Raw genomic sequence first — 22,367 nt, forward strand, 5'->3', positions numbered from 1 at the left:
TGCCCAACCAAGACCCACCCCAGGATGAATCCACACTTAGCTTCTGCTCTGAGGCCCCTGACACGCGAACGGGAGATTGTGGGGGGGGGGGGCGGGGGGGGAATGAGGGGGAGGGGAACCGGGTAAGCGACTGTCCCGTCTACACATTTAAGGTTTCAACCTTCGCTGGAATCTCACTTTTGCACTCACTTCAGCCTCTGTTCCAAACCTTTTGACTCCCCTCAAGTCCCCTAGCATCTCCCCAGCCCCTTTATTCAGCAGAATGATAGTTTGCTAATTTATGGAGAAAAGAGAAGACATCAGGGGTGAGCCTTTATTTAAACATTTTCACTTCCTTTCCTTCTGTTTCAGAGCGTCTCTCTTCCTCCTTAAGATAAAAGTAATCCTGTCTCCGTATGTCCTTGACCCCATCCTCTCCTGTCTCCCCTGTTTTTATTCTACTTTTCCCCTCTGCTCCTGTGTCTCCCCTTCCCAAACCATCCTTCCGAAAAGTAGTCAGCACCCCCGACCTCAGCTTCCGTGCATCCACTCCTATTGGAGGCCAAGCTAGCTTCTTCCCCTCTCTATGGGCTCTAACTGGCCATCAAATTCTAAACTCGGGTCACATCTTTCTTGCCCCGTCCAGAGCGCTGAAGATCCCGACCACTCCCTGCTTCTCAAAACTCTCTCCTACCTATTTTGCCCCTGATACCACTCTGTTTTGAATCTCTTTCTGGTCTTTCTACCTTCTTTCTTGTCCCTTTGATCCTGAAATGTCCCCAGCGTTTTCTACTCGTGGTCCTCAGTTTTTATCCCTCCACACACCAGGAAAACACACAATTCATTACGAAGGGGTGCAGTCTCTACCAAGCTCCGAACAAGCACTGCCATGGGAGAATGCTGGCTGATTGTCACTACAGTGCCCCATTTTTCAAGAGCTGTCAGATACCCTAGGGTTTTACGTGAAATGCCTCAACTTTAAATATAGGTTATGAATTGAAAGTTTGCCAAAACTGTGCAGAGTAAATAAAACATGGATGGTCTCATTAGGGCTGTTCTTTTCTTATTCGACTGCCCCTAGGACAATTTACAAGGTACTGTATTAGTAATGGAAGTTCACATTTATTGAGGATTTACTATGTGCCAGACACACCTCTGAGTGGTTTGCATGTATTAACTCATTCAATCTTCACAACAATCCTATCAACAAAGTGCTATTATTATCCTGCTTTATAGAGGCAGCAAACTGAGGCAGAGAGCTTCAGTACTTTGCCCTGGGTCTCAGAGATTCTGAGTTTAAGAACCAGGTTTGAAGTCCAGACAGTCCAGCTCCAGAGCTCAAGTTTTTAACCACAGTACTCTGCTGGTTTCCTCCCGCAGTAGATGAGAAAACTGAGGTCCAGAGAGACTGAGAAGTTGCCCAAGACCACAGGAGTGGTAACCGGCCAAGTAGGGACTTGAAGATATCATCACAGGGATTGACACTTGCACTTTCTACTGGTCTATAATTAGTTACCTGTTACCTATTGCCCCTGCTAGACTGCACGACCAGCTCTCAGACCAGGGACTGGAATACAAACGTTTGTAAAATGAGTGCCCTGGAGACGCAAAACAGTCCATTCACCTCTGTTAATAACTTCATTTACTTCTCACAACAATGCCCAGGTAGGACAGTAGCTAACATTTAATCAGCACTTCCATGTCCCATTATCTCTTAAAACCTCACAAACACACTATTTCATAGGGACTATTATTATCCCTACTAGACAGAAGAAGAACCTGAGGCTCAGTGCAGCTCCATGACTTGCCCAAGATCTGGCAACTAGTAAGTGACAGTCAGGATTCTAGCGCACGCTATAAGACAACAGAGGCCTCTTTCTTGACCATGAGGCCACACTGTCAGTTCTACAGATGGGAAAACTGAGGCCCGGGACGGGGCACTAACTTGTGCCCACGGAATCGCGCCCATTGAAGAGGGCATACTGCATTCTTGCTCTTCCCCCTTTTGGGCCGCGGAGTGCCACTGCGGAGCGGGAGGCGGAGGACGAGAAGCGGAAGCCCTTTCCTGTAAGGTACCGAGAGCCGCTTAGATGCGCTAACTCCCGCCCTCACGGACGAATCCCGCGATTCTAAGGCAACGGCGCGGGCTGGAGAACAGGAAGTGAGTTACCCGGTGGGAGGGACAAATCTTCCACAGTCACCAATGGGAGCGCCGCGTCCGCGTTAGCCCCGCCCCGAGGGAGGGGCCGAGCCCGCCTTTTCGCCTTCGCCGCCGGCAGTGTGGGCTGTGCTTGAGCGCTGTGGTGGGTAATCGGGGCGCGGGGGCGCGAGGCTGACAGGGAAGGAAGAGTGTCGCTCAGGAAGGCGAGGGGCGGACGGCCGGTGGGGGTCAGGCCCCGGGGGTCGGTCCGCGTGCTGTGCCACAGTGTGGCTCCGAGGCCTGGGGACTGGGGCTTCTCAATTCCTGATGGGGAAACTGAGGCCCCGTGAGGGGCGGCAGAGCTAGGTAGACCGGAAGCTCGTCCATCACACGCAGACATTTTAAAAACGTAATATGAGGTGAAAAAATACTTTAAATCATAATATTAGTTGAAAAAGCAAAATACAAAATTCTGTCTAAACTGAATACGTAAAATAGGGCCTTCACTGACCACCCTCTTAGTCTCGCCGGCCTCTGTGCTTCCCCTCTATTTTGGGTACAGAACTTCTTACTTTGTACAAGTCCACAGCCCCTTATTTTAAAGCCCTGAGGCTGGATGTGTTCAGAATCCCGAATTTCTCGGATTTTCAAAAGGTAATATGGCGCATATATTATATGTTCTGTCATATCTTCAGCGGGGTCTGGGGCAATGTCTTGTGATCAAATACATTACTTTTCTCACAGCTAAATATGTGGATATTTACGCGAAAGGGGTAAACAACAACCATAAATAGTCTCACCTTAGGTCAGGTTTTGAAACTTAAAAGATTAGTTTTGAGATCTTTCGAGATTTGAAAATTGCAGATAAGGGGTCTGGATCATAATTTTATCGTTCACTCATATTTCTCACTAATTCGGACTGAGGCTGCCACAGTTCCTCACCCTGCTTTTGTATGGTCACTTCCCTGTCTCCATCACTAACGCTGTGTCGCCTTGTGCCCTCTCAGCCTCAGTTTCCTCATCTGTAAAATGGGGTCAGTAATGCTTTCCTCATAAGGTTCTGGGGAGGATGAAATGAGACTGAATGTGGAACATTAATACTGTGTCTAGCACTTGGCACAGATAGTTATGTTTGAGATTTGCTTATTCCACAAACATTTCTATTTTTAAATTATTTGAATGGTGATACACCCCCCCCTTTCATAGAGACTACTGACTTCTCTGCATAAACAAGCCTATATGTATCTTTCACCCTCATTTTCCCACCCCTTTCCCCCAAATTATAGCATTGTATACTGTTCTATACCTCCTTATTAACACTTATTTTGGCTGTTCCTTAACATACTTATATAATTTTCTTTTTTTTTATTAAGATAAGTTACCCACCTATAAAAATGTGTGATATAAGTTTGAAGAACAAAAGTACAGTGAACACCATCCACACACCACCAAGTTAAGAAATAGTACATTGTCATATCCTCAAAGCCGCCACTGAATCATTTTCTTCCCTCCCTAAAGATAACTACTGCCCTAAATATTGTGTTATCATTCCCTTGTTTTTCCTTGTACTTTTTAGTATCTATGTATCGCTCATGAATGCAGTGTACGGTTTTGCTAGTTTTTAGATTTTATATAAATGGGATCCAAATATATATTTTGTGTGACTTGATTTTTGCACATAACATTACATTTATGAGATGCATCCATGTTACTATGAGTAGCTCTACTTCATTGCTGTTTTGAATTCCATGGTATGATTAGAAAGGCTTTATGTAGGTGTTCTTCAGTTGACTGGCACTTATACTGTTGCCAGATTTTTGCTATTACATCATGCTTCATAAACATACTTCCTGGGGTAAATGTGGAATTTTCTGTAAGGTATATACCTAATAGTAGATTTCTGGGGATATCACATTTTTAGTGATATCAAATCAATGTCTGAAGTGGTTATAAGGGCTTATACTCTACCAGCAGTGGATGAAAGTTTCAGCCTCAGCCATTCTTAAGAATTTATGCCTTTCTGGTGACAGGTAAGATATTAATCACTATGGTTTTAATACTCATTTGCCTGATGACATTGAACATTTCTTTATGTATTTATTAGTCATTTGTGCATTCTTTTCATAAATTTTCTCTTGGTCATTTTTCTCTTACATTGCCTTCCCCTTACTGATTTGTAAGATTTCTTTATATATTCTGAATCTTTTGTGTGTGGCTTAAATGTGTTTCAGATACCTTCCAGTTTGAGCTTGTCTTTTGTCTCTCTGTCTCTGTCTCTCTCTCCCCCACTTTCTGTATTTTTGATGAACAGAGGTTCTTAATTTTAACAAAATCGGATTTATCAGTATATTCTTTTATGGTTTGTACTTTTCATATCTTTTAAAGAAATTCTGCTTTCCCTACCTTTGGGTCATAAAGATATACTCCTATATTGTTGTCTAAAAGTTTTATTGTGTTTCCTTTCTTATGACCTTAATCCTCAAGAATTGAGTTTTGTGCATAATGTGAAGGAAGGGTCTAGTTTTATTTTTTTTCACATATGAATAATGGGTTGTTCTGGCACCTTTCATTGAAAAGTCTGCTTTGATCTGGAGTTCCATTTCTTCAACATACCAAGTATCCATATATGTATACATTTCTATTTCTTTTTTTTTTTTTTTTTGCGGTATGCGGGGCCCCATTTCTATTTCTTAGTTGTCTATTCTGTTCCATTGGCCTTATTTGTCCATTTCTGTACCATTATCACCCATTATTCATTACTCTACCTGTATAATAAGTCGTGGTACCGGGTAGGACAAGTCCTCCTGCCTTTATCTTCTCTAAGAATGTCTTTGCTGCTTTGCCTTTACATTTTCTATGTAAATTTTAGAACCATCTTGTCAAGTCACACACAGACATGTACACAAAGCCTGTGAGGATTTTGATTGGAATTGTATTGATTCAATTGCATTGGATCAGTTTGGATTTTAAAGTGATTGCTTTGAACATTTCATCCTTAAGTGTTATGTGTGCTGTGGGTTTTTGTAGAAGTTTCCTTCTATTCCAAGTTCGTTAAAGAATTTTTAGTATGAACAAATGTTGGATTTTATCAACTATATTTTCTGCATCTATTAAGATGATTGTATGCTTTTTCTCCTTTCTATTAATGTGGTGGCTCACACTGATTGGTTTTTCTCTCCCGCCACAGCTTTATTGAGATATTATTGACATATGACTTTTTTTTTTAACATCTTTTTTTTTTTTTTTTTTTTTTTTGCGGTACGCGGGCCTCTTACTGCCGTGGCCTCTCCCGCCGCGGAGCACAGGCTCCGGACGCGCCGGCCCAGCGGCCACGGCCCACGGGCCCAGCTGCTCCGCGGCACGTGGGATTCCCCCCGGACCGGGGCACGAACCCGCGTCCCCTGCATAGGCAGGCGGACTCCCAACCACTGCGCCACCAGGGAAGCCCTTTTTAACATCTTTATTGGCGTGTAATTGCTTTACAATGGTGTGTTAGTTTCTGCTTTATAACAGAGTGAATCAGTTATACATATACATATATCCCCATATCCCCTCCCTCTTGCGTCTCCCTCCCACCCTCTCTATCCCACCCCTCTAGGTGGTCACAAAGCACCGAGCTCATCTCCCTGTGCTATGCAGCTGCTTCCCACTAGCTATCTATTTTACATGTGGTAGTGTATGTATGTACATGCCATTCTCTCACTTTTTCCCAGCTTACCCTTCCCCCTCCCCTTGTTCTCAAGTCCATTCTCTAGTAGGTCTGCGTCTTTATTCCCATCTTGCCCCTAGGTTCTTCATAACCATTTTTTTGTTTGTTTTTTAGATTCCATATATCTGTGTTAGCATACGGTATTTGTTTTTCTCTTTCTGACTTACTTCACTCTGTATGACAGACTCTAGGTCCATCCTGCTCACTGTAAAGAACTCAATTTTGTTTCTTTTTATGACATTTGATGGACTTTCAGATGTTTAACCATTGCTGGGATAAACCACACGATCACAATATATTGTCCTTTTTACATTGCTAGGTTCGGTATGTTAACATTTTTGCTTTGTTCATGAAAGATAACGGATTTTCATTTTACCTTCTTTTGCAGTCTTTGTTAGGTTTCAGTGCCCAACTTACGTCAGCTTCATCAGATGCTTTGGGGATGGTTTGTTCTTTTTCTGGCTCTGGGATAGTTTATGTAACATTTGAAATGATTTGTTTCTTGAATGTTTGGTAGGATTTCTTGATAAATCCATTGGGACCTGAAGTGTTCTTTGTGGGAAGATAAATTTCCCATAAAATGTCTTGAATGGTTATGAAATTGTTTAGGTTTTTAAATTATCTTTAGTCAGTTTTGAATGAATTTCCTATGACTTTGTACATATTTAAAATACAGCTTATTTTAAGTTGTCTATAATATCTTTTTAAAATGTTTGTGTCTGCAATTAGTTACCCTTTTTCATTCCAAATATTATTTATTTATAAGTTTTCTGTCGGAAAATCTTGTCAGAGGTTTGTCACTTTTACTAAGTGCCTTCAAAGAATAATTTTGGTTTTATTGATCTTTTCAGATATGCACTTATTTTCTATTTCATTAATTTCTGGTCTTTATTATTTTCTTTCTTTAGCGTTCTTTGGATTTAATTTGCTGTTATTATTTTTATAGCTTCAGATGGATGTCTAACTCACTAATTTTCACGCCTCCCTCCCCCCCCAAAATATATATTTATATATAAACATTTAAGGCTATTAATTTCTCTCTACTGTTTTAGTTGCCTCCCACCAATTTCTATGTGTAATATTTTATTTTCAGTTCAAAATATTTTCTGATTTCCATTAACAATTCCTCTTTGATAAAGGATTAAGAGTGTGTTTCTTAAATTTTAAACAGTTTTTCTACTTTTCTTTCTGTTTTCTGGTTCCCACCTTTATTGCATTGCAGTCAGAGAACATGTTCTGTATGAGACCAGTCTTTTACAGTTCGCTAAGACTTGCTTTCTGACCCATATGTGGCAATTTGCAAAATTGTTCCAGGTATGCTTGAAGATTGTGTATTCTGTAGCTGTTGAGTACAATGTTTTATACATGTCCATCAGATTAAGTTTTTTGTTGTGTTTTACAAATCTCTCTACAACATTTTTTTGTTCATTTATCAATGATGGAGAGGGATATCTTAGAATCTCCCACTATGGTTATGGATTTGTATGTTTATTTTTGTAGGTCTGTTAACTGTTTTGAGGTTCTGTTATTATGTGCTTAAATATTTAAAATTGTTATGGCTTCTTTGGAACTGAACCTTCTTATCATTTTATGGGGACCATCCTTATCTCTAGTAATGCTTTCTGCCTTTAAGTCTATTTTGTGTCATATTGATATAGCCACATCAGCTGTCTTTTGGTTAGTTCACAGAGTGTATATTTTCCTATCCTTTTACTGTAAATTTTTTGGCATTCTTATGTTTTAGAAGTAACTTCTATGTCATATAGCTAGGTTTTATTAATTATTCAATTTGACAAGTTTTTGATCTGGTTTAACAGCCTGGCTCTGTCATCTACTTAAAGACCCTTAGTTTGGAAAGCCTGAATCTCCAGAGTTTCTAGGGTAAAAGTCCAAATTCCTCAGCCCAGCGTATTCTGTTCTTGTGTCTGGAACAATCACTGGCAAATAAGGGGTACTCAGTACCTAAAAATAGAATGGATGAATGAAGGTACCTGATCCTAGTGATAGGAAATAGACTTGGCAGGACTTGGGGACTGGCTGGATCTAGTCAGCCTCAGAGGAGAGGATGATCAGGGTTTGATGCTCAGGTCTGTGGTGTCTGTATGTCTGCGTGGACTGTAACACCCAAACCAGATGATTCTCGAAGAGGACTCGGGGGGAGGAAGGGGTTGAGGAAGGAGGAGATGAGTCTGGTTTAGGATTGGTTGAGGTTGAGATGCTGGTGAGATATTCTCGAGGAGAGCTAGCAGGCAGTCAGAGAAGCCGGTCATGAGATGGTGCATCTTCCCAGCTCTGAGGCCCAGCTGATGATGCCATTTAAAAAGAGCAGTAACTAGCCTTTTTGCGTATCTCCTAGAGCTAGTTCTTGGCAAATCCTTGGTAGTCATATCTCATTTAAACTGCATTTTATTCTTTAAAGATCGTATTATCCCCATTTTATAGAAGAAAAGACTGAGATTAAGCATATTAGCTAAAAATGTGTCGGTGTTATATTTGCTTAAGGTAACAGCGACTTTCGTATAAGATCATGGCATCACCTGAAGTGGATGTTAAAACCTCAGAATTTCAAGCCCCTCTGCAGTCAGAACCTCCAGAAAAGACCTGGGGGTCTGCATTTTTAATACGCAGGTTAGGTGATTCTTAAGATCAGGCGGGTCTGGCAGGCACAGGTCTCAAAGCTACCTGTCTAGTTCTCGCCCTCAGGTCTTAGCTGCTGCACTGCGCCACCTCTCTGTGGCAGGGGCAGGCTTTTTTTTTTTTTTTTTTGCGGTACACGGGCCTCTCACTGTTGTGGCCTCTCCCGTTGCGGAGCACAGGCTCCGGACGCGCAGGTTCAGCGGCCATGGCTCACGGGCCCAGCCGCTCCGCGGCATGTGAGATCTTCCCGGACCGGGGCACGAACCCGCGTCCGCTGCATCGGCAGGCGGACTCTCAACCACTGTGCCACCAGGGAAGCCCGGGGAAGGCTTTTTGATCAGGGCTTGTGCAGTCCTTTTATCAGCTCTGATCTTTGTGGAAAGTTAGCGTTTTAGTAGAGAGCAGGAGATGTTGAAAAACACCTTGCAGTCCTAGCATGACAGTTGTTTTATTAGTGGTTTGGGAAAGGAGAAGGAAACTAGCATTTATTAAGTGTTTACTAGTAGTTCTCTAAGCAGTGAAAGTTATTCTGATTTTATAGTGAGAAATGGGGCCTCAGCTAAATTTATCCCAGGCCATAGATCTGGTAGGAGGCTGAGCCAAGTTTCAGACCCAGAAGTGTCTACTAGTAAAAATAGCTCAAATTTTTTTTTAGTGTCTAGTCTGTTACCAGGCTCTTATATGTATTTTTTTATTGAGGTATAGTTGATACACAATATTATGTAAGTTTCAGGTGTACAACAGAGTGATTCACAATTTTTAAAGGTTATACTCCACTTATAGTGTTATAGGCTTTTATGTGTATTTACTCATTTAATCCTCATAGTAATTCTAGTGAAGATGTTTCTATCACTATTCTCACTTAACAAATCAGAAACTGAAGCACGTGGAGGTTAAGTGTCCCCGTTTCACACACCTCCGTGGTGGAGCGGCCTGTGAATCCAGGCTTTCTGGCTGCTTCCAGAGTCCATACTTCTCACCACTGCCCAGTACTAATTTGCCTCACCCCTGACTCGTGTCCTTTTCATCTTTGTACTATTCAGCGTGATGAACTAGATTTTAAAAACCATAACAAACTTTTATCTGTTAATGTAAATTGGAACGGACCGTGGAACGTTGCTTTTGGTGCTCAGACATGACTGGATTGCCTTTGCTTCTTTTTTAGTTCCTCCATCCATGCAGGGCAGCACGAGGAGAATGGGCGTCATGACTGATGTCCACCGGCGGTTCCTGCAGCTGCTGATGACTCACGGCGTGCTGGAGGAGTGGGACGTCCAGCGCTTGCAGAAGCACTGCTATAAGGTCCATGACCGTGAGTATCGTTTCCCTGTTCCCAGGCTGCTCTGCCACCGTGTGATCAGGGACTAGTGACACTGGACTAACACCATGTACCCAGTCAACCGATACTGCCGACCTGGGCGTTCAAGTCTCTCACCATCTCATGCCAGCCCACCTTTCTCATCTCATCTTCAACTTTTTATTTTTTTAAAGTAAATCTGAAATTTAGCCCAGTGGCTAAGAACTTGGACTCTGAAGCTGGATAGTCATGGTTCACACCAAAGCTCTAGCACCTTCTCCAGTCCAAGTTGCTTCATCTCTATAATGAGGATAATCATTTGTACTTCATACCTGGGGTGGTTCAGAGGATTAAGAGACATAATACATACAAAACACCTGGCACGGAAGGCGCTGCATTGGCTATTGATAGGAAGAGGGCACCTTAGCACAGGGGTGAAGGGCACAGCCTTGGACTTGGCCAGATCGGTGAAGTGCCATCCCTGCCCTGTGCCAGCTGTGGGCATTGGGAGCATCTTCTCAGTGGGTTGTCGGGAGGGGTAAGTAAGATAACACATGCGGAGCACTTAGAGACAGGGCCTGGTTTCAATAACTGGAGGTAGCAGTAGAAGCAAGAGGATCCATTTTGATAGATCAGTGAAATCAATGTTGGTAGATCTTACTGACTGAGTGTCAGTATGGGTAGATCTTGTTGAGTGAAAAAGAAAGTTGATAAATTATACCTATTGTATGATGTCATTGTGCTAAGTGTTTTTGTAAAACTTCACGATCTTTATTGTTCATGAATACATACATCTGTGTGTAAAAATATAAAAGTGGATTCTAGAAGGATGTGCAGTACACCATAAGTGTGCTTGCCTTTGGGGAGAGGAGGCGTGGGATCATTTTGTCACTAGAAATCAAAGGATACTTCATCATTACCCTGTTTTGTTCTTTTATTTAAAAAAAGACAAACATGGCATTGTCAGCATAGTCTAATGGTTGTCCTTCTGACTGATTAACAGGAATTTAAGTATTTGTTTTTTATTCTATGTTTTTGTCTTTCTGTATTTTTAATTTTCAAAAGAAGTAGTCAGCTAAGTCGAGAGGGGTGGGGAAAGGTGTGGGAGGGGCCCTGGGTGCACCGGTGAAGGGACCCAAGACGAGGTGACACATTTCGAGAACTGCAGTCTGTGGCCTGACAGAGGCAGAAGCCAGATCCCTAGGAGCTGAGGGGGGGAGGGCAGTAAGAGGGAAGACAGTGAGGAAAGAAGCAGTATCTTCCTGATGTGCAGAAGAAGGAAGACTTAAGAGGGTAGCATGTAGAGAAGAGGCAGGGTTTGAAGCGGCTGCTCCAGTGAGGTGTTCACGGGAAATTCTGGGAGCTGGATGGCGCGCATCAACAAATTAAAAGCTTGGAGGGGCCCTACAGTAAGGAATCCTTTTAAACTCTGTTTAATCTTCTGTCTCCAAACTTAATTGACCTACAAACCTTGGGAAACTCTGGACAAGAACATATGCCGTGTGGGAAGAGAACAGGTTCTTGTGGTACGTAGGTTTACAGGTTATGAAGAACTCATAATTGTACACCATAGTAATGTTTTTTTTTTTAATTTAATTCTGTGGATATTGCAGACTTCTAGAAGGATTTGAAGCAGGAGAGTGACATAATTATTGCTGTGTTTGAGACTCTCCTTCTGGTGAAAATATGTTTGCTCTAACTGCCTGTACTGTGGTAGATTGGGGTCTTTGGTGAGAGCCTCCTTTATGGAAAGGGAATATTACATCTGTCAAGCTACCTTCTCTTGCTCTTTAAAAAAACACAGCAGGACTTTAAACTTGGCCCTCAATGTCCTTTAGTGATGGGCAGAATCATGCTTTTCTTAATTTTACCTACGTGACAGTTCCTTTTCCCTTTTAGTTTCTCATCTGAGTCCTGAGTGTGAGCTTTATTGTTGAGGGGAAGTTTCAGAGCTCACTGGAAGGAGCTGTATGATGCCTGGGCACTAAGAAAGAAAGTGGTTTTGCCTTTATTTGACCTTTAAAGTTGTCATGACCTAATTTAGGAAAGTCCTGTAAAATGTGTCTAGGAATTGATTTATTCTTCACACTTTATGTACCATTTCTGTGCATCAAGATATGGTTATGGCTAGGGTAGTCAGGATAGAACTATAGGTGTTTTCTCCCATCGTTCATTAAAAAAAAAGAGAGAGAGAAAAGCTTGTTTCCAAGTATTAATGTTATTTGAGAGATTTTTAAACTGAGGGATGATGGAATGAAATTATCTAAAATTAAGTAAAAACTTGTAAGACCAATATTATTAATCTCCTATCTTTTGAAGAGATTCCTAGGAAATTCCCCTTTTACCAACTAGAAAAATATTTAGGTTCCCAGAGAATGATGAAACAAAGGAGTATTTGAAACTGCAAGTTTCAGTTTCCCAGAGCATTTGTCCCTTTTGTCAAAGCACTTCCTATTCTGGGCTCTTGCTTGGGCTCTCCTTTTACTGTCATTAGGGGAAGACCAACTTCCCACATCTCTGGCTAGTGAAGAATTTCAATTTTTTTCTGATGTCCTGGTATAAAGCCTTGGCCTTTCTTCCTGGCATTGGAGCACCTTAGATTTTGAACCAGGGTTTGTGTACAAGCATGTGGCCATCCAGCACCATTTCCTGAGACTCTCCAGTGGGCCAGGCCTCTGTGCAAGAGATAAACTTGACACAGAGATAAACTTTTGCTTCGCCTTGGGTTTCGTGAGTCAGACCTGGAATCAGACACGGAATCAGACGATTCCAGTATAAGCCCCCTTGATGGGAGTAAGTACCGGAGGCCTGGGGAGTGGTGGTTAAGAAGACTTGGATTTGAGGATTTCCACTTTAGACCAAGATAGGGTAACAGGGACTAATTTACCTTCCTGTCTGAAACAATCAAAAAATGGACAAAAACATGCAACACCGGTCATTAGTCAGTGAAGGACAGTGATCTCTTGAGAGGTAGGCATGAGGGTTTTTCCCTCTTGACACCAAATATGCATTTTTTTTCCCCAGCACTACCTCCCCAGTTCTCTGGACACCAACTTGAGTGTCCAGGAACTCAGTTCAGTTCTGACACTACCTACCTGGAGTTAGAGTCAGATCCCACCAGTGAGGGGCTTAGTCCCACAAGACTGCCCCTACTTACGATGCCAGTCTCAAGTCCTGGGCCACCCATACTTCTGACTGGCTATAAATCAGGGTTCTCATGATGCCCTCCTCAGGTTCAATACATTGGTAGAATGGCTCATGGAACTCAGGAAGACACTTCACTTGCATTTGCTGGTTTACTATAAAGGATACAACTCAAGAGCAGCCATATGGATAAGATGCATGGGGCAGGGGTGGTTTGGAGCCTCCGTGCCCTCTCTGGGTGTTCTACCCTCCTAGCACCTGGATGTGTTCACCATCCCGGAAGCGCTCCAGATCTCAACATTTAGGGATTTTTTTAATGGGGGTTTTATCACGTAGTCATGATTGATTAAATCATTGGCCGTTGGTGATTAGCTCAGTCTCCTCTGCCCAGAGTTGTGGGATGGGGCCGAAAGTTCCAGGCATGTAATCAAGGCTTGGTCTTTCTGGCAGCCAACCCCCATCCTGAAGTTGTTTAGGGACCTGCCAAGAGTCATCTCATTAGAACAAAAGACATGCCTATCACCTTATCACTTAGGAAATTTCAAGTGTTTTAGGAGCTCTGTGCCAGGAACCAGGGACAAAGAGCAAGTATCTTTCTTTCTTTCTTTCTTTTTTTTTTAACATCTTTATTGGGGTATAATTGCTTTACAGTGGTGTGTTAGTTTCTGCTTCATAACAAAGTGAATCAGCTATACGTATGTCCCCATATCTCCTCCCTCTTGCATCTCCCTCCCTCCCACCTGCAAGTATCTTTCTTATACCACAGGGAGAATTGGGTTGCGCCCTACAGTTTCCTCCGCTCACTGCTGTGAGAGCACTTTCAGACCATGGCACAGGGGAAACCAGGCAGAGCTAGACAGACACTCTGAGTTGAGATGGAGCTGAGAGTTCAAGGAGATGAAAGCAGCTAGGGTTTGTAGGACAGAGAACTGTACTGGAGAAGAGAGATGCACAGAGAGAAAAGTAGAGATCTATAGAGTGCCCCTCCACCCCCATCAAGGATCCAGCTGAGAACTGATCAGCACGGGAACTACCTGAGGCTAAGGAAAGAACCAGTTGAAAGAAGGAATTAGGGAAACAATGTGGCATGTTCACACGGGGCTGGGAATAGTGCCTATTGCAGGCCCAAAATGGCTTCCCTGGTGAATTCTACCAAACATTCAAGGAAGAAGTAATACCAATTCCACCCTCACTCTTCCAGAAAATTGAAGAGAAGGGAATGCTTCCCAACTCATTCTGTTAGGCTTGCGTTATCCTGATACTAAAACCAAAGACATCGCAAGGAGAGAAGACTAAAGACCAAGATCCCTCATGAATGTAGATGCTAAAATTCTAAACACAGTTTTTGTCAATCTCATTCAGCAATATATAAAAGGGCTGATGTAATATGACCAAGTGGGGTTTACCCCAAGAATGCAGGGTTGGTTTAGCATTTGAAAATCAATCAATGTAATTCACCACATTAACAAACTAAAAAAGCAAAACCATATGATCATCTCAGTAGGTGCAGAAGAAGCATTTGACAAAATCCAACATCTACCCTGGCATGATGAAGCAGAAGTTTCTTACAGAAAATGAAAGCGATCCTCAGGAGCAGGGTGTAAGCAAGATAAACAGGACCTCAGGCATTAGAGCAGGAGAGAGGAATCAACAACTGTCTGCACAGAGTTGAAAAATCCAACATCTATTTCTGATTTAAAAAAAAAAAACAGGCTTCCCTGGTGGCGCAGTGGTTGAGAGTCTGCCTGCCGATGCAGGGGACACAGGTTCGTGCCCCGGTCCAGGAAGATCCCACTTGCCGCGGAGCGGCTAGGCCCATGAGCCATGGCTGCTGAGCCTGCGCGTCCGGAGCCTGTGCTCCGCAGCGGGAGAGGCCACAACAGTGAGAGGCCCGCGTACCGCAAAAAAAAAAAAAACAAACCCTCAGCAAGTAGGAAAAGAAGGGAACTTCCTTAACCCAATAAAGGGGATCTATATAAAACTACTGCTAACATATTTAATTGTGAGAAACTGAATACTTTTCCCCTAATATCAGGAGCAAGACAGGAATGTCCATTCTCATCATTTCTGTTCACCATTGTACTAGAGGTTCTAGCCAGTGCACTCAGGCAAGGGAAAAAAAAACCCACATTGGAAAGGAAGACGTAAAAGTGTCTATTCACAGACATGATCATCGTAGAAAATGTGATGGAATCTTTGAAAAAGCTACTAGAACTAATAAGTGGGTTTAGTAAAGGTGCAGGATACAAGATATACAAAAATCAGTTGCATTTCTGTGTGTTAGCAGTGAATCATCAGAAACTGAAAAATTTTTTAAAGCACCATGTATAATAGCATCAAAAATATGAAGTACTTAGGAATAAATCTGACAAAAATTTGTAAGGTCTGTAAACTGAAAACCACAAAATATTGCTGAGAGAAATTAAGGAAGATCTAAATAGATGGAGAGACATGCCATGTTCATGGGCTGGAAAATTCAGTATCGCTAAGATACCAGTTTTCCCCAAATGATATATAGATTCAACTCAGTTTCAGTCAAATTGAAACCACTAGGTGGCGTTTCAGGGAGGTCTCCGAGGAGCTCCGGTTCTTTATGTCTCAGTGCAGAAAGAATTCAGTGAGAGGCAAAGTGATAGATAAGAAGTGATTTATTAGAATAGGACGCTTGTGAGGTTACAAGTAGCGGACGGGCAAGAGGGTGCTGTGTGCCGAGAACTTAGTGGGCCACAGTTTTATAATCAAAGGAAAAGTGGGGAGGGGGTAAAGGCCACCCTCTTCCTCATTCTAGAGTAGGCGTCAGGCTTCCATCATCAGCTCCTCCTACAGGTTGGCCAGGGGAGTTTTCTTGTCCCTGCTTGGTCAAGCCAGGACTGTCGTGGCACTATGGAAATGAGCAAAAAGGCAGTAACATATGCTAAAAATGCTAAATCATCTCAGGTTTTGGTATAATGTCACCTTTTCCTTATATTTTTGTTTTTAGTACATGCAGAGGAGTGTGTCCTAGGAATCATTAACTTACTGAGTCAGGATATGGGTAGGATGTGGGTCTCATGCCACCATTATTTTATTGTTTTGGGGTGTGTCTCATACTTCTGTTGCATTGTTTTGTTGCTAAGCAAGTCTGCTTTCTTGAGTCATCATTAACTTCCAGAGGTCGCCAGTACCTTTTTCTTTACTTACAATCCCCTAGCGGGATTAACTGTTTAATTACAGTAAGTCCCCTACATACAAATGAGTTCCATTCCAAGAGCGCGTTCTTAAGTCCAGTTTGTTCGTAAGTCCAGCAAAGTTAGCCTAGGCACCCAACTAACACAATCGGCTATATAGTACTGTACTATAATAGGTTTGTAATACTTTTCACAAAAATAATACATAAAAAACAAAAAATAAATAAAACATTTATAATCTTACAGTACAGTACCTTGAAAAGTACAGCAGTGCAGTACAACACCTGCCACACAGGCGCTGGCGTTGAGTGAACAGGCAAGAAGAGTTACTGACTGGAGGAGGGAGAGGAGGTGGGAGACGGTAGAGCTGAAGGATCGTCAGCAATAGGAGATGGAGGGCAGGCTGCAATGTCACTCATGCCTGACGCTGATGGCACAGGGTCTGGTTCCTTGCTGGGTTCAATTCTATCTACCCTCCTGAAAAACCGATCCAGTGATGTCTGGGTAGTAGGTCCTTTTTTCTTGTCATAGATGACACGGTAGCACTGGATTTCATTCTCAACGGCTGTTGAACCTTCGTGTACCGTGAAGTCTGACTCCCAAGAGAGTTGGCAAGTAGTTATGGGAAGATTCATTAGTTCAATTTCCTAAAAAGAAAACAAACATGGAAGCCTGAATTTTGAAGCCTTCGAAGGAGGCCCACGTCCCCTTGGAAAGTAGGTATTCCTGATGATGTTGTCGGGGAATGGTGTTGCCCAGCTCAGGGTCTGAGGGGGCCCTGAACCTGAACCTGACTCTGGGTTGGAATGTGTTTCATTGATCATGTGGTTTTACTGGGCAGAAGCAGAAAGTTGCCACAGCCCACAGTTTCATAGCAACGAGTCTTTCAGAGTTACTCACCTTGTTAAACTATTTTGGGGCTGGTCTTTCTGGTTCTGTTTGGTTGAACAAGTTGGGTTTTAGGGGATCATTGGGTCCAGCCTCCTCGTCTTACAAAGCAGGAAGCAGAAACCCCTGGGAGTCTGGTGTGCTGTGTAGCCCCTTCTCACACAATGACTCTGGGCCCCAGCACTGCCCAGTGCTGCCTTCTGAGTCAGTGCCCGATTCTTTGAGGGCCTGCCTTGCCTGAAGCTCCTAGGGTTTTTAAATTGATTGATTGATTGATTGATTGATTGCGGTACGCGGGCCTCTCACTGTTGTGGCCTCTCCCGTTGCGGAGCACAGGCTCCGGACACGCAGGCTCAGCGGCCATGGCTCATGGGCCCAGCAGCTCTGCGGCATGTGGGATCTTCCCGGACCGGGGTATGAACCTGTGTCCCCTGCATCGGCAGGCGGACTCTCAACCACTGCGCCACCAGGGAAGCCCTAAATTAATTTTTTTAATTTGAAATAGTTCCAAACTCACAGGAGAGTTGTAAGAATAGTACAAAGAACTTTTTCTCCCCTGAATCATTTAAGAGTAGGTTACCAATCTGAAATTCCATCACCCCTACATTCTTTAGGGTGTGTTTCCTTCTAGCAAAGACATTCTCCTGAATAACCGCAGGATAACCATTAAATCTGACATTAACATTGATCCATCACTATCATCTAGTCCACAGACCCCATTGGTGTTTCTCCAGTTGTCCCAATATTGTCTTTTTTAGCAAAGGATCCACCCCAGAGTCATGTGTCACATTTAGTTGTCACATACAATTTGTCCTCAGGACAAATTAGGTAGAATATCTGAAATCTTAGATTAAAAAATTAAGACTTAACATTATTTCAGCGAGCAGAATAAGTAATGTGACGTTCAGGCAAAACACCAGTGAACTGAAGTGCATGTACCAAAAATAGATTAGGGAACACAGTGTCAGAGGAACATTATGGATGACAGATATTTTCCGTTCTTGTCAAACCTCTCATCTGCCCTCATCCTAGCTTTGTTTTCCTCCTGCGGATTTACATGACTGCATCTGCGCTGTTGTCTCTGCAGGCCTCAGGGCTCAGACTTATCGTTGGGTGGCACGTGTTAGTGGTGAGGCAGTGATGCTGTCCACCTTTCAGTTTAGTATTCTATCCTGTATCTGCAGTCACGTTTATACGCACCTTCTCTTTCCAAGGAGGACTCAGCGATGATTAGATGCTGGCTCCAAATAAGTTTTCCTCCTGCTTTTAATGATTTCATTGTCCATTTCTGCCCTTTGGCCGTGATGAACAGTTAATAAGCATACCGCCGTCAGCCTGCTTGCCTTTTCAGTTAATCAAGGGGGATTAGGCTTGTGACCATAACTGAAAAGTGGCATAAAATTAGCATGAAAAGTAACATCTCAAACGCAACTTGATGAATTTTTCAACATACAGAATTTCATAACAGGCAGTTGTGATGTGCTCAGACCAGAGTCTTTGGGTTCTGGAAGCTCTGCAGCCACGAGGAAACAAACTCTTGTGGCTTTCACATCTCTGGCTCTTGAAGGACTCACTGTGTCCAAGTTCCAGCCGGCCCTTGATGACTGCGGTGCAGGAACCCAGCGGGGAGATGGTCCCCAGCAGTCCTTCCAGGCCAGTGCGGATCTGCTGAGCCGGGGCCTCTGTGTGCTCCACGCTCTCCCAAAGCGTGGCCTTCATTTGCTCCAGGAAGTGTTTCATACTGGCTCCCAGCCACAAGGGAGGGTGTGTGGGTGTGTGGGAGGGCTGGGAGTGGATTCTTCAGCAGGATTACCACACACACCACTGGCAGGAATAGGGAAGCCATTTCTTGAAGACACAGGTTCAAATCAGGGACTTGGGAAAGTGTGTTTTTCTTCACTTTCTGAGTCTCTGCTTTCTGTTTTATAGAGGAGATCTTACCTACCTCATGGAAAAGTCATGAGTGTTAAACAGGAACTTAGGTGAAGTGCCTGGCACAGAGTACTTCCTGCTCCACGTCCAGTGCATGCGCCTTGCTGCCCCTTCCTTCCTGTATGTCCCTCCCCCTACCATCTACTCTCAGGTCCCGGGGCTGGGGGTGGGGGTGGGAACTCACCTCAGAAGATCCAGGATGTTGGTAAGTAGGGTGATAGGAATTGTTATGTAGACCATAGGCTGCATTTCTCGCGCTGGGATTTTCTTAGAAATACTCGTGGAAGGAGATCACGAGTGCAGGTGCTGAGTGGGGGTGTGAGTGACAGGAAGGCCAGCGCGGCTAAGAGTAGAGCGAGGGGGCACACGGGAGCCACTGGTGGCTTCCAGGTTGGCAGTGGTGGTGCGGGTATCTGGCTTCACCCTGGCTGCATGTGGAGGACGGGTGGGGGGCTAGGGTGGACGCTGGGAGGCTGGAGGAGGCTGTGTCGCACTCCAGGGGCGAGGCGCTGGGGACTCAGAGGAGGGCTGCAGTGAGCCGGATGAAAGCGGCCGGAGTCATCCTTCCGATGGCACCACAGGCCTGCCCGTGCCTTTCAGCCACCTTCCTCACCCCTGCCGGGAACGGGGTGCTGAGCCAAGTCCCACGTGTACAGAGTGTGGACATCAGTGAAGGCCACTCAGATGAGAACAGGCAATGGCTGTTTATTCAGAGCTTGCTCTGACAGGGGGACTTGTGTTTTGGAGACTTGCTGGCAGGCAGAGGAGTGGGAAAGCTGTATAGAGGAACAAAGGGAAGGCTTCAGCTGTGCCCTGATAGGAGGCCGTGGGCTCAGGAAGCTGGAGGCGGACAGTCTAGAAGCAGGACAGGCTGTGATTGGTTGCGGGAGCACACCTGGCTTTCTCAGGTTGGTCCTAAGTTGGAAGCAGGGACAGAAATTAGGGAAGCTGTCAGTTATTAATCAAGACCTGTTCATTTTTTTAAATATAGATTATTTTATTTATTTTTGGCCACTTTGGGTCTTCGTTGCTGTGCGCGGGCTTTCTCTAGTTGTGGCGAGCAGGGGCTACTCTCCATTGCGGTGCGCGGGCTTCTCATTGCAGTGACTTCTCTTGTTGTGGAGCACAGGCTCTAGGCGTGTGGGCTTCAGTAGTTGCGGCACTCGGGCTCAGTAGTTGTGGCTCCCAGACTCTAGAGCACAGGCTCAGTAGTTGTGGCACACGGGCTTAGTTGCTCCGTAGCATCTGGGATCTTCCCGGACCAGGGCTCGAACCCGTGTCCCCTGCATTGGCAGGCGGATTCTTAACCACTGCACCACCAGGGAAGCCCAAGACCTGGTCATTTTGAGCCAGTTATTACAGAGCTTATGGCTGGCTTCCTGAGCTGGTTGCTAGAGATAGTGGTCTGACCTCCTACAGGTCTAACTTACAGGTAGCAGGCTGGCTTCCTGGGCTGGTTACTGTAGGTGGTGGGTTGGTTCCCTGGGCTGGGTGCTGCAGATTGTGGATCAGAGCCCTGTTTCTATAACGTTTCTTGTCCGTTTGTACGTTCAGTCTCTCAGAAGAATGTGTGTGACACAGTCTGCTCCTTTGAGTTGTTTGCAGTCCAGCTTCTGAGAAACCACAACCGCTTATCCGGTGGGTCAGGGGACGGAGTGGCCTCTGCAGTCACCGTGTCTCTTTATGGCAGGGCTCCAGCCTACACCAGAATTTGAAAACTGGTGGCGTGTCATTGGGATCTAGCTTACAGTCAGAGCCCTGAGCTAATCTCCGTTGTCACAAGACGCTACCATTTTTCTCTTGTTTGATTCAGACTCCTGGGGGTTAAGGCATCAAGTTATGTTGTTGAGTGTCGAAATATTTTTTTAACCTTTTATTATGGAGAAAGAAAGGTAGAGAGACTAATACAACGCAGCCTCATGTACACATCGTCACCCAGTTAAAATGATAACTCATGACTAATCTTGTTTTATCTGTGCTCCTGGTTACTTACCCCCATATCATTTTGACACAATTCTCAGACCTCATTGCATATCTGAGTAAGAATTTTTTTTTTAAATGAATGCTCAGGTCCTTTTGTCACTGTGCCAGACTGAAGGCCAGATGTTTGTTTTCTGACCTGGACTTTGTCACTTACCGGCCCTGTGGTCTTGGATAAGTCCTTATGCTCTCTGACCCTTGGTTTCCTCTTTTGGAAAACAGACTGTACCACATACTGGCTCCCCTTGGCGGTCGTTCGTGAGGGTCTGATGAGATCCTGAGGGAGCAGAACTTTAGCACGTAGTGACGTGGCATACAGATGGAGAGAACTCTTTGTCTAATCTGTCTGCCGCATGAGAGACCGCTGTCCTTCTGTCCCTGCGCTTCCCGGCGCTGCTCACTAGCCGCACTGTGGAAGTGCCGTTGTCAGCTCACATACCTGAGTGTCGAGGGGACCATCTTCCCCAGGCAACTGAGGTGAAAGCCCTAGGCTGGGACGCAACCCCCCACACACCTCTCTGGCCCAGTGTGCCTGCCTGCCAGCCTCTCCCAGCCCAGGGGTCTGCTCTTGGGCCTGATGTGGCCTAGTGCCCACGTCTGGTCCAGGGCCTGGGCTGCCCCGTCCTCAGTGCTCAGGAGGACTGCCCGGCTGGCCCCAGCAGATGAGAGAGCTCTCACGGGGCAAGTTGGCCCATAAGTGGTTTGGTCCCCTGGGGTCTTATTTTTTGCTATTATTTCCTCTGCCTAAAATAGTATTTCCTCTGCCTAAAAGTTTTCTATCTGTGGTGCCTGGTTTGGAACAAAACTATCTGTTGCTCAGAAGTTAGGGCGGCAGACTTCCTGCTGCCCAAGTATGCAGTGAACCCTGGGTTCCAGTAGGCTTCCGGGAAGCAGAGACTCTGATTAACAAGAAGAGGTTTGTTGGTTAAATTAAAATTTATTTTAAAAGAAGAGGAGGTAACAGTGGTGGCCAGAAAAAAAACGACCTCTCAAAATGAATTGAACCAGCTCTCACTCCTCAGAGAAGTGTCCCGTTTGCTCAGTGCTACCCCAGCCAGTCCACTGCCCTGAGTCCCATTTTTTAATTGCCCCAACAGAAGAAGGGCATTTCCTGCTGAAGAAAGAGCTGTTCTGTCCTCTCCTGAGTCCTTGGCCTTTAGTTTAGCTCCTCCCGCAGCAGCTCATGTGACCCCCGTGACCTGGCTGAGTAGTCAGGGCTGGAGGAATGATGGATGTTGGCCAGGCACAGCCCCTGTACGTGGCCTTGGGGCACAGCCCTGTGGCGTCTTTCCCAGGCACTGCTCAGATACTTTCTGTCTTTCTGTATTGGCCGAGTCCCTCTTTGTGACCCTGAAGGCACAGTGCCAAGTTCTGGAGGAATGTAGTGGGGTCTGGGGTAGGGAATGTTCCCAGAGAACACTTGGCTCTGCTCCATAGAGGCTGTGTGGCTTCTTGCCCAGGAGCTTGGCCTGGGCTCCATTTCCAACGCTGGGC

The 22,367-nt window shown here is 44.7% G+C and overlaps 1 protein-coding gene across 4 annotated transcripts in view; it reads left to right on the forward strand.

Moving 5' to 3' along the window:
- The first annotated feature begins 2,213 nt into the window (after positions 1 to 2,213).
- NSMCE1 (NSE1 homolog, SMC5-SMC6 complex component) overlaps positions 2,214 to 22,367 on the forward strand; it is a 33,006-nt gene continuing 12,852 nt past the window's right edge. Inside the window, exons 1-3 of one of the 4 annotated variants that reach the window (XM_060284074.2) lie at positions 2,237 to 2,282; positions 2,682 to 2,773; positions 9,631 to 9,777. In XM_060284074.2, the coding sequence (XP_060140057.1) occupies positions 9,642 to 9,777 (136 nt within the window). In that variant the 5' untranslated portion in view covers positions 2,237 to 2,282; positions 2,682 to 2,773; positions 9,631 to 9,641. The other 3 variants (XM_030871552.2, XM_030871553.2, XM_060284075.1) reach the window with 3 other exon arrangements.

This window comes from Globicephala melas, chromosome 15 (assembly GCF_963455315.2).
Source record: "Globicephala melas chromosome 15, mGloMel1.2, whole genome shotgun sequence".
In the NCBI taxonomy this organism is placed as follows: domain Eukaryota; kingdom Metazoa; phylum Chordata; class Mammalia; order Artiodactyla; family Delphinidae; genus Globicephala; species Globicephala melas.